Here is a 13,016-nt window from a genome sequence, read left to right on the forward strand (position 1 = left end):
TTTTCCGGCCCTCCAGATTGTTTATTTCTACACATTCTACAATTGTACACATCTGATATTCTGCTGAAGTTTTAAATCAATTGTAACTATTACAATATTATGGAAGCTGATAATTATTTTAGACTGTGAAATAATGTTAATTTATGGAGCAAGCAAATTACTGAGCAGAACTAAATAGGTGGCAAAATAATAATGACAACCATTAAAACTCCAGTATTTTTGTATTATTCAAAAGTTTTCAACAATCTCCTGATAACTCATCAGATATATAAGTGAACCGTTTAAATCAAACATAAAACTTACAATTCAATCAGCAAACAACTGCTGATTTGTCTGTTTATGAATTTCCAGTTTTTCTGATATAAGAGTTATAACACCCTTTAATAGTGTGGCTATTCGTACGATACAGGGAAGAATGGAAAGGTCTGAAAAATGTTTATAAATAAGATACTTATTGTTGGATTCATACATTATATGAGCAAATTAAAATAATTCTAAATGTTTTACAGCAATCATCTGAGCTAATTAAAGTTCTAAATGTCTCTATATCATACCTTCATACCTAACAAAAACAGCGAACCTAATCAACTACAGGTAGACAAACCAAATTAATTTCCCTGAATTCTTTGAAATGTTTATGATGATAAAATGGGTGTTTTTTGTTTTTTGGTTCATAAATCCATAGGACCTTTCCCTTGAAGCCTACGGGTGAGAAAACACAATCAAAAGTCACCATTACCTTCTTTGCTTTTATAATTATGTGTATGTTTGTGCATGTATAAAAAAGCAAAATATTATTTCAATGGACAAATTAAACATTTACTGGATTGGTATTTACTTTGGTAGAAATTAGTCAATATAATGGGCTATAGGCCAGCATCTTGAATATTCTCCTGCCTTCTTACCTAGTTTGACTGCAGCATGCTGTTGCTATAAGTGAGTTAAACTTTTGACCCAAAATATTATGTTTGTATTCTGAGACTAGAATTATGAAGATAGCATATCCCAGGATTTAGACTGATCCAAATTGCTAAGGAGAATGCAGAATCAGCTAAATTAGTAAGCATTTGCCATTGTCATTCTATTTACCCAACCCGAACCATGAAAATTAGAAAATAATCAAGTTAAGACTTTGCCCTAAGGATATACAAAAAGATCAATCAAAAGACCCACCAAAAGATTAAAATAAGCAGCAATTTTTACATAAAACAATAAACAAATGAAAAGAAATTGTCAGTAGCATCTATCACCTCTCTGCATCTGAACTGCACTTATACAAACTAGTCCATTAGTACAGCAGCTTGCTAGAAATTGACTTTGGTTCAAGCTTAGTTTTAAAAAAATAAAACATTAAAAAAAAATAAACACACATTAAAAGACGGTGGACGGACATTGCTCATTTCCCTGCTTAACAGTTCACAAGTTTTTTCTTTCAGTTTCAGGAAATAATTTCTTATATTTAAATAGTTTGTGAATCAGGAAGTTGTAGTTCAGAGAGAGCAGGCAGCATAATAGCAGGTGGAGAGGAGACAGATTTGCGCCAGTTGATAGTTAATACAGGTTTGCAAACTGGAGTCACCCAGCAGAGATGGCACTATAAATGAACTCTTTTTCTGTTATTAGCTGATTAGACATAATATTTTGGTGGGGAGCAAGTAATGGATTGCAGCTATGTGAGCTTAGGAACTTTATTATCCCTCTTCCCTATATTCCAAATAGTAATAGAAAGGAATATTGAACAGTTCTGATATTTTCCAATTTGTCTCAAGGAAATAGGAAAGTGCCAGCTATGCGGTAGTGATCCATCTTCTTTTTCTCTGAGAAAATATGAGTTCAAGTCAATATAACATTTTCTCTGTCTCCTTTCCTCCATCTCTCTCTTTCTCATCCATTGTCAGCAGTTGTTTGCACATACTACTTGATGCTTGAGAACAGTTTTACCTCTTTAGTAGAGATGTTTACTGCCATAAATGTTTCAGCAGCAAAAAAGAGTAACAGCATGAAACATTGCAAAATACATGCAACATGCCAGTGCTTATCATATTCCACAGCAAGTTGGCCTGTTTTCCAATCATCCCTTACCACTATTTCCCACAGCAGCAATGGTAAAAACACTATAGATTGTTTACAATGGAACAAGATTAAAAGGCTGCTTGTTATGGCTGTGTTGGCGTAAATGGTACTTCCTGTTCATGTGACCCAGTTTACTTCTGGAACAAAAATGTTTTAAATGCAAAAGAATTTTAATACAATCATAAAAGCAAGAGACTTCAGGAATTTTTTTTTTCTAAAAATGAGCCAATGCAGGGTTTTTTTTGTTTTGAAATCCCATGCCAAACAGCTGGTAGGAAGATTTAGTGGATGTGTATGAGTTATCAACAATATAGGCAGTCTCCTGAGAAAGTAAATAACAGAAGTATTTCCAAAGTTGTAAAGTGGCAATTTCTATGCCTATTAAGCATGCTATTTCCATGCTTATTAGGAAATAAGCGAATCATCACCACAATAGTTGAAACAGACTCTGCAGGCCAAATCCTTTCCCCCTTGGATCAACAAGAGCCAAATACGTGCAAATGAGGGCTAGATTTGGCCAAATATGATGAACAAACTGTTGTCTAAACAAAACTCCCACCTTTCATTTGTGGACTATCTTTGCACATGACCTTCAGTATGTTTATTTTAACTGCCAACACTTTTGAGAGAATCTCATAAAACTCTCCACCAAGGAAATTATGAAGAATATTTGTGATTCACATGATTCCCTCTCTTCTCCGTTCCCTCTGAATGGCATGGGAACTCACTGAAACTGTTCCAGGAGCAAAGAGAAATGTGTCCAAACTTTCTTTCTCTCTTTATATAAAAAAAATAATAATAATCATAAAGAGATACACAAGTAATACAGGCCTGCCTAAACTGTACCAGTTAAGAAAGGAACCCCCAACACGATTGATAAGATTATAAACATCTTGAATGACATTATGGCCTGTACAACAGACCAATAAAAGATAATTAAAAAAAGATATTCAGATCAAAAAGAAAAGAAAAAAGGAAACCCATTCCTATGTTTGAGTTGATAACCCACCTTAACTTGTCACTGAGACTGCTGGAAATGATAAGTAGTCCTTTTTTTTTTTTTTTACATTTTTGGTTAGAAAGTTCTCCAATCAATGAAGCAATCCTGAAAAGACAGTGTTTCTTATAAAATTAGGCAATTGTTTGTCCCAGCTTTAAATCCTTCTTTTTCTTGCTGTTTTTTTTTCCTGTTTCTATTTTTTTTCCTTCTCTCCCTTGTCCCCAGTAAGACGGCATGAGGAAGCCAAACATAATTTGCAGTTCAGAAGCCCAGCTGCCAGCCAATCTCACTGCAGCACGAAACAGGCTAGGGGTAGCACAGCTGAGCCCAACTCACTGTGCCTTGGAGGCGGTAGTGGTGGTGGAAGCAGCCCCACTGGCTGAAGCCACTGTGAAGAGAGAGTTCTGGATAGATTCCGCTGAGGTGGAGGTGGCGTGAAGGCTGGCAATTGGTCCAGAGGCCCCTGCGGAAGCTGCAGCAGCAGAGACCAAACTAACTGGGTTGCTGGTGAGCAGTGAAAGATTCTGAGGGTTCAAGAACAGTGGGGCAGTTACGATGTTGGGTGTACCTCCAGCATTGGCAAATACCAAGTTTCCAGTTGCATCCAGTGATGTTATTGGAAGAGAGCCACCAGATGCAAGAGCTAAAAAGAAGAAGAATAAATATCAGCATCAACATAACTACCACCACCCAAAACACAACATGCAAAAATAAAACAAAAAAAGAACTTCCTTTTAAGGTCTCTTTAATGATTTGTATTGTAAATTCATTTTCCACTTAAGGAAATTTACAATTTTTGCGACATAGGAAATGCAGATTTGAAAAATGAAGGTTCATTAGATTCATCATGAAAATCACAAAATTGCCTTTCTAAAAACTTGAGATGACTTCCAAAATTGAGGCAAAGAATCCTTAGACTCTAATCAAGTAGCTGGGGATGAGAAACTCCTTTTTGTATCTTGCCATAGCCTGGGTATTTTTCTTGCCAATTCTGTCTAATTGACCACATAATGAGATTTGAATTGCCTAATCAGAGTTCAAGCATCTTTAATCAATGAGCTCATATTCTCAGAAATCTTTGGTCTGTAGCTTTAGAAACCAAATACTTACTAAATATGTACCAAATTCAAATGGAAGGGGTTTTTTAAATGACTGTTTATTTCACAAGTGAGAGCCAGTTTGAAGTAGCAGTTAAGGTGCTGGTGTAGAAACCACAAGAATGTGATTCCAGGCATCTCTTAGGCATGAAAACTGGCAGGGTGACCTCAGCTCAACCTACTGCACAGGACTGTTGTAAGGAAATAAAGAGGCAGGACAATTAGGTATCTTTGCCACCTTTAGATAAATAAAGAGAAAGTAACATTTACCCACTATTTCCAACGTTTTGGGGAAATTTTGTATATAAGTATTTTGGTTTTACCTTTGATCCTAACAAGCTCTCTCAGTTCGAAGCAAATTACAAGGTGTTGTGTTTGGGCCTGGGCCAGCCGTTACTCCCACAGATGGGAGAGACGCGGCACAAAGTGAATGTGAAAGCCTGGCTGACAGCCAGGAAGATGTGGCAGACAGCCAGGAAGATGTAGCAGACAGCCAGGAAGAAGTGGCAGACAGCCAGGAAGATGTAGCAGACAGCCAGGAAGATGTGGCAGACAGCCAGGAAGATGTGGCAGACAGCCAGGAAGATGTGGCAGACAGCCAGGAAGATGTGGCAGCCAGCCAGGAAGATGTGGCAGCCAGCCAGGAAGATGTAGCAGACAGCCAGGAAGATGTAGCAGACAGCCAGGAAGATGTGGCAGAGAGCCAGGAGGATTCAGCAGACAGCCAGGAAGATGTAGCAGATAGCCAGGAAGATGTGGCAGAGAGCCAGGAGGATTCAGCAGACAGCCCAGGGGATTTGGCCTGCAGTCCCTTGGACAGTATGTCCTCGCTCAGTTCGTCTGCAGAGCAATATATTGATTTCTGTAACCGAAGAGCTTTGCAAAGAAGGGATCGCTTTAAGAAGTATTATAAATCATGATAGGAGCACCTGGGCTGGGTGTGGTTCCCTTAATGAGGGCTAAAGGGAGAAAAAGAGAACAGGGGCCAAGGCAAACTGTGGCTGTTTATCTGTGTTGTTTTGTGGTTCCCGCTTCGAAGTTTCTGTGCCGTTGGAGTTTTCAACCCAGCTTTGTCAGACAAGTGGGAGGTGAAAACTCTGGGACTTGCTGTTTGCTTCCAAAAATCCAAAAGGACTCCTGAAACGTCTTTGTTCATTCCAGGTTGTCTTTGTTTGTTTTTCCCTGTGTTTTTTTTGTATGTAGCTGAAGTAAGCCTTGCATTGTTTTTCGGACATTAAGAACTGTTTTTTGAGTAAGCTATTTTTGTTTATCTAATACAAGTTTGCTGCTTAGCAAAGCACATATGTGTTTGATTGCTTTTCATTGGACTTATTAAGCATTGCTGAGCCAGTCAGGCAGAACACAAGGTAATCAAGATGTCAATGATTTGTTATGTAATTTAATATGTGAAGATGTATATCAGAGGCTTACTTGTTGCCTTTCATCCTAAGATGGATTGAAATAGACATTTTTATTCATGTATGTTTCTTTCCTAAGGGACGTGGTAGCTTAGTGACTAAGACATTGAACTTGTTGATCAGAAGATCAGCAGTTCAGTAGTTCGAATCCCTAGCATAATGGAGTGAGCTCCGTTATTTGTCCCAGCTTCTGCCAACCTAGCAGTTTGAAAGCACTTTAAAAAATGCAAGTAGAAAAATAGAGACCACTTTGGTGGGAAAGTAACAGTGCTTATTGTGCCTTCGGCATTTGTCATGATAGCTACATGACTATAGAGACATCTTCGGACAGTGCTGGCTTTTTGGCTTAGAAACTGAGATGAGCACCGCCCCTAGAGCCGGAAAAAACTAGTACACATGTGTGGGGGAACCTCAACCTTTACCTATGTTTTTTAAGAAACAAATTCTTGTTAAATTATTTCAACTAGACCTTTACATTTTAATTATACATAATATCTACGGCAGGGGTAGATTCTAACTTATCTCGTGGCTGGTTCGCTTTCTTCTGTGTGAGCGTGCCTCGTGGGCACACGCATGTGTAGTGCCGGAAAAAAAGGCAAAAATAAGATTCTGACCGCATGCACAGTGCCGGAAACTGGGCTTCTGCGCATGCTCAGAAGAAAATAGTAATAATAATAATAAAAAATAAAAATAAATTTAAAAAATAAAAAAGATGGCATCTACGGAGCCGCACTAACTGAACCAGTTCCGTGATATCATTGTGACATCACTAACCGTTCCCTATCTGTCCGGGTGAACTGGTCCGAACCATGAGAAACCCACGTCTGATCTATAGCTTTCAAAACAGAAACAGAAAAAAAGATAGAAACTTAACAGAGACAGAAATTATTGTGTAGTAGTAACTAACCTTGAATAGTTGCCAATGTACTGTTACTCATCAGAGGGCTGAGAGCACCACCTAGCGTCCCAGGATTGAGACTAAGTAAGGCACCTCTGCAAATCCAAAATGCAAAGCAAAACAAGCAAAAAAACCCAGGTGAGTCGTAAATTTAAAAGGCAAAATGTATCTTTTTCTAGAATTTTAACTATGAGAACTGAAGTACGATTTATGAAATAAACTATTTAATTTTTAATATACAATAACACACTGTAGCACTAAATATTTGAGGAAGAAAGTGATAGAAATATGTACAAGGATCCAGTAAATATTTTTAAACTAGGAAAAGTGTCAAATGTTATACTGTTATACTTTCATTAACAGAGAACTAACAAGATATGTAGATTTTTAATCGCTATATATTCTAGATAAAGGTACTGAAATGTGATGACTCCTAGGTTCTCTCACTTAACTTGGTTCTTTAGAAACAAGTTTTTTTAAAAAAAATACTTTATTAATTATATACATTAAAAAAGAGAGAAAAGACAAAACAACAATACAACATTTACAGAATGTATATACATGTAAATCTGTAAAGAGAAAAAATAGTAAGAAAGCAAAAATAGTAACATATATACACTCATAACAAAAATAAAGCATTATGCTTTATACATGGGTTATTTTGGTATCAGAGCTTAATATTTACACCTGCTAAGTGGCAGGATGATTGATTTAGCAGCTCATTCATTTATAACAGTATTTTCCCTTTGTTAATTGTTACACATACATCTTGTTGACTTTCCCGTTAACATATTTGTTTTTATGAGATTACAGTGGTACCTCATGATACGAACCCCTCGTCTTACGAACAACCCAAGATACGAACCCGGGGTTCAGAAATTTTTTGCCTCTTCTTACGAACTTTTTCCTTCTTACGAACCCGCTGCTGCCGCCGCCGAGAAGCCCCGCCACCCAGCTGTCGCTTTTTGAAACAGCCGGGGGGCTTCTCAGCGTCCTCCTGAACCCGAACTTCCGGGTTCGGCGATTGGGAGGCTGCCGAGAAGCCCCCTGGCTGTTTTAAAAGGCGACAGCCGGGCTTCTTGACGGCCTCCCGAATGCCGAACCCGGACGTTCGGCAAAAGTTCGGGTTCGGGAGGCCGCTAAGAAGCCCCCCGGCTGTTTTAAAAGGTGACAGCTGGGCGGTGGGGCTTCTCAGCGGCCTCCCGAACCCAAACTTTTACCAAACCTCCGGGAGGAAGGTTCGAGTTTGGCGTTCGGGTTCAGGAGGACGCTGAGAAGCCCCCCGGCTGTTTCAAAAGGTGACAGCCGGGCATCGTCTTTTTTTTGCAGGGTTTTTTTTTCGTTGCACGGATTAATTGATCTTACATTGTTTCCTATGGGAAACAATGTTTCATCTTACGAACTTTTCGTCTTACGAACCTCCCCCGGGAACCAATTAGGTTCGTAAGATGAGGTATTACTCTATTTTCATTTTTTCTATGGTATAATAGTGCCTTGTAGTGACAATATTTCTTCTTAATTACAATTTAATTTCTCTCTAAATTTGATAACTTGAATAACTTTATCGTCATTCTCATTGTTCCTTTATTTTATTTTTAGAAATCCAGATATACCACCTGCCCCAAGTTTTGTGGAATTCCTTAATATCTTTGTCCTGTAGTTCGTATGTAAGCTTTGTCATTTCCGCTACCTCATATATTTTGGTTATTAAATTAAACATTGTTGGGACGATTTCCTGTTAGAAAGTTTTAAAGCTACTCACCCAGCTGCAAATTGAGAAGATGCCATCAAGCCTGGATTCAATCCTGCTGCAGCTGCCATAGCAGCCAGACTTGCATTTCCAGGCAACTGTGCAGCTCCTTGCAGTGCAGCTGCTGCTGCAGTTTGCAAACCAGAAGTTACCATCACCTGGCTGGTCCCAAGTGCCGAGGTCAGGGGGGTGGAGGTTGTCTGTGTTGTGGTTGTCTCACTGGCACTGGATGCCTCAGATGTGGAAGCAGAGGCAGAAGGAGAAGGACTCAGGGAGGGTGATGTTACTGCTGAGGACGCTGGAGGTGCCGTAGAAATTACGGTTGCGGTATTGTTGGGTATGGTTTCTGTGGGGCCTAAAATGATATAATATTTAAAGTACCTGGATGAGACACTGCTAAATGAAGCCAATGTTACTCTGATGGAACAAAAGGGTAAGAATTTGAATTTAAATAGTGGCCAACTCAGGGCATATACAAATACAGTAGTCCCTCGCTATACCGCGCTTCACCTACTGCGGCTTCACTTCATCGCGGGTTTTCAAGAAATATTAATGAGAAAAATAATTCACGGATCTTCGCTAGTTCACGGGTTTCTGAGGAAGTCGATCGGCAGATTTAAACAGCCCGCCGAACTCGATCGGCAGGTTTTTAAAAATATATATATCTAAAATTGTAAATACTGTATTTAAATACTGTATCTAAAATAAATACTGTGTGGGAAGGGTTTATAAACACTTAAAACAATGAAAACTTACCAAACAATTACAATCTAAATACTTAAATAAGTACTATCAGTCGATAAATTCCCCATCGCGGATTTCACCTATCGCGGCCGGGTCTGGAACATAACACCAGCGATAGGTGAGGGACTACTGTATCCTTGCTTAACAACTGTCCTGTTTAGTGATGTTAAAGGTTATGACAGGGCTAAAAAAAAAAACCTTCACAGATGGAGTATACCAATTTCAAAATCAATTTATTTCCTTTAAGAAATACACAATATTATTTCCAACTATGTCTGGCACTCGTAGTTTAAAAATAGCAATCTATGGCATTTGGTATTCAACTGGAACACTACTTTTTTTCAGTATTCCCATGCAGTTTCCTGATGCTATCAACTTCCTCCTCCATCTGAATTCTCTAATCTTAGTTCCAAAAGTACATCGCTGCAGCACTGCTGATCTCTTTACAAATCAGCCAGACATTAAGTGGCAGTGAAAATACCCCTTTTGTAAATATACTTCCATTTCATTCATTTTGGTTTTTATTTTTCATAAATATTTTTGGTACTTGTGCAAATCTTGGGAACTCCCCAAAACTGTTGGTGTCTCCTTTTTGTTAATGTAACTATTTTGGCTACAGAATATTTACCAATGATCTTTGATTTTTTTTTTTTAAAGGATGGAATTATATATCAATATTTCTATTGCTCCATTTAAAGCATTTTCACACAAAGCATAAACCACATAAAGTGAATTTTAACTTGTATCTATAGGTTGAAAATCTTATTACAGAAGATAGTTTCAAACACAACTATAGGGAGTCAAGTGTGCATATCACTTGATCTGATTTTAGTCTCTCTTCCCTTACACACTGCATGAATATTTTTGCATGAACATTTTTCATCAACAATTAAAGACTAATAGTAATTTATTTTAAAAACTCAATATGGCCCCAAACCCTAGGCAATCACAATATTAAGAAACTAAGTTATTATATAAGAACAGTATTAAGAAACAAACTATAATATGGATGCTTTAAATTTTAGATCAGAACACCTTTTGTTATCATATTTCTCTCTACTAACAAAGAATTCCATACAATAAAGTAATCTGCCTTTCTACAAATGTAGGCATTTTTATATCTCAAATAGTAATTCTGTATTTGGCTCAAGAACTTTAAAGTTTTAAAAAACAATTTAGAACTTCAGTTTAATCAAGAGTTGCAGAATAAGTCATTTTTGGTGCTGTATACAGATGAACTGTAAGTATTTATTAAATATATGATCAGATGTCATTCAATTTTTTCCTCAATCTGAATTAAGAGTTACACATGGAAGCAGTAGTTTACAAAGAGTTTACAAATTGAAACAAACCAACCTTGGTGTCGTTTTAAAAAGCAGTACATCTGAATGTGAGTAACACAATGATTCATTGACTTGATAACTAAATTATCAGAAGTTTAGCTTAGTTACATTTTCTGTTCTTTAAAAATACTTCACTGCAGGTTTATTCACTCTGACATTTTTGTATAACAATTATTTCAGAATTTGATTGCATTTGAATATTTATTTATTTTTATTTATTTAATTTCAGGGCGGCTTACAACATGTTAGCAATAGCATTTTTTAACAGAGCCAGCATGTTGCCCCCACAATCTGGGTCCTCATATTTCTATTATTTTACTGTGTATTAAATGAACATTTAAAAAATATTTGTATTTATTATGTTAAACACTAGGGTTTATTATGATGGTTACATGTTCACATGCATGTGTATATATATAAACACACATGTATATATGTATACAACATAAATACATCCCTGACAAGATAAAGTATATAGATATGATAATTTTATCTTTAAGAGCAAGCTTTTAGATGCCATTACAGTCTAACTGGCCTCTTACCTGAGACTGCCAAACTAGTTACAGTTGCGCTGGTTAAAGGGAGCCCAGGGTTGACAGTCAAAGCGGTAGCTGCACTGCTTGTCACAAGGCTTGGGGTAGTTGCCACCTATAGATCAAAAGAAAATTGTTGAAATCTTAAAAAAAGAATGTCAGCAAAGAATAAAGGAGTCAAATGAAAACTTCTATATAGCTTTAAATGATCACCGTAACAAGCTGTCTTTTATTATCTTTAGAAATTGTTAATCTTTTTTTGTGTGTAAATACATTAACATACTACATAAAGAAAGTTAAATATAGTATTCAGAGTCACATGCTTTAGGTGCATAACTATTTTTTTCACCAACTGCAAAATAGAAATAAGAACAGAACTGTGTACATGTCCACTCATAAGTATCAGATTTTTAGATCAGAGAGTAAAATATCAACATCATCCTCTTGCTATACTTAGCAAGAATTGTTACATTATCTCCCAATATAACACAATTCAAATGGTTTTGAATTTTTACCAATGAAGTTGGACAAGGGAACATTGCTTTGATGGGTGAGTTGCTGGTTATACCACTACTAGGTGGGTTAATTCTTTTCTCCTTCTGGCGCCGATTACAGAACCAAACACGGATCACCTCTTTTTCCATTTTCAGCTGGTCAGCTATCATGGTTATCTCTTCCGAGGTAGGCTTTTGGTTCTGAAAGGTAAAACAATTGAGACTATTTTATGTTGTATGATATAGTTTGAAACTGTATTTCTTTCCATATTGAAAGAAAACAGCAACAAAAGAAGTATCACCGATATGCTAGATAGAAATTATATCTTATTAAAGAGTGAAACAAATATTTATATCCCAATAAAGTATTTAGAGTAGCAAGTTAACTTGTGAACATATGCCTCAAATAAAAATAACTTTTTATTTGGGGGGGGGGGAGTCTGATATGGAATTGAATTTAACTTGGTAGATCTTAATTTTGCTTATGGAAAAGTACTGGATCTTAAGTTTGGAATTCTCTTAACACAAGGTTTAAAATGATTAAATCTTGCCGGAATTGTTGCAATAAGAATAGATATTCTTCCAATAGTTAATTATGTTTAATTAATCTTATTGTACTGTCTGCCTTTATTAATTACTGAATATTATTTTAATAATGGTTTTGAAATACTATATTGATATAACCATTGCCTTTATATCCAGTGCTAATCCAATGTTACCTTATATTGCTTGTGAAACACTTTCCTATTTTTTTTGCTTTTCTTAAATACTTTCTCTCTAATACATCTTCAATTATTTATTAAAATTAAAACATAAAAATGCAAATGACATTTCAATGCAAAGATACACTTGTTTGTGTGTGACCTATTTTCTACACAAGCCCTAAAACAGTGTGCATGTCTGAAAATTTAATGAACTTTTAAAAAACAAATGTTTGCAATAAAAACTAAAAACTTATATACTGGAATAGCAAAGTGCAAGTACTGACCTCCAGGAAACTCTTCTCTAAGGCCACACGTATGTTGGTCTCTATGCTGGTGCGTTTCTTCCTCCTACGGTTCAAGCCCTCGATTCCCAGCCCTGGAGAATTCAGGGCACTTGGGCTGGAAAGAGCTGAATCAGATGAGAGGTTTTCTATAAAAAAAGCTCAAGTTCATTATGACAATTAGTGTAATGTAAGCAGTAAGTGAGCTTAAATAAAGTAAATTTCATTCATTGTGCTTGTCTAAAAACATACATACATTCCAAAGTGCCACTCAGTATTTTGGCTCAAATATTCTTTAACACTTGTCTTAAGAATATAAAATTTTATGCAGTGCTTATGAGGTTATTTTAACAGAAAACAATAATAAATAAGATAGAGGTGAAAAGTTTCAAGCTTTAGCTCATAAGATTTATTTTGAAAAATCTGTCATTTATTTACTTATAAATCCTATTCCGCAAATTTTTTGTATAAGCTAGAGGTTATACAAGCAGGAAGAGGGAGATTGTGATCCCCTTATATAGAGCGCTGGTGAGACTACATTTGGAGTACTGTGTTCAGTTCTGGAGACCTCACCTACAAAAAGATATTGACAAAATTGAACGGGTCCAAAGACGGGCTACAAGAATGGTGGAAGGTCTTAAGCATAAAACGTATCAGGAAAGACTTAATGAACTCAATCTG

The 13,016-nt window shown here is 36.6% G+C and overlaps 1 protein-coding gene across 5 annotated transcripts in view; it reads right to left on the reverse strand.

Annotated features, from left to right (window-relative positions):
- Positions 1–13,016, reverse strand: part of POU2F1 (POU class 2 homeobox 1) — a 109,933-nt gene continuing 96,917 nt past the window's right edge. For all 5 annotated transcript variants that reach the window (XM_070750183.1, XM_070750186.1, XM_070750184.1 and 2 more), the window contains 6 exons: positions 12,339–12,484; positions 11,372–11,551; positions 10,866–10,971; positions 8,249–8,591; positions 6,496–6,581; positions 1–3,716 (listed from right to left, as the gene is read on the reverse strand). In XM_070750183.1, the coding sequence (XP_070606284.1) occupies positions 3,406–3,716; positions 6,496–6,581; positions 8,249–8,591; positions 10,866–10,971; positions 11,372–11,551; positions 12,339–12,484 (1,172 nt within the window). In that variant the 3' untranslated portion in view covers positions 1–3,405. The remainder of the gene's footprint in view (positions 3,717–6,495; positions 6,582–8,248; positions 8,592–10,865; positions 10,972–11,371; positions 11,552–12,338; positions 12,485–13,016) is intronic.

Source organism: Erythrolamprus reginae, chromosome 4 (genome assembly GCF_031021105.1).
Source record: "Erythrolamprus reginae isolate rEryReg1 chromosome 4, rEryReg1.hap1, whole genome shotgun sequence".
In the NCBI taxonomy this organism is placed as follows: Eukaryota; Metazoa; Chordata; class Lepidosauria; order Squamata; family Dipsadidae; genus Erythrolamprus; species Erythrolamprus reginae.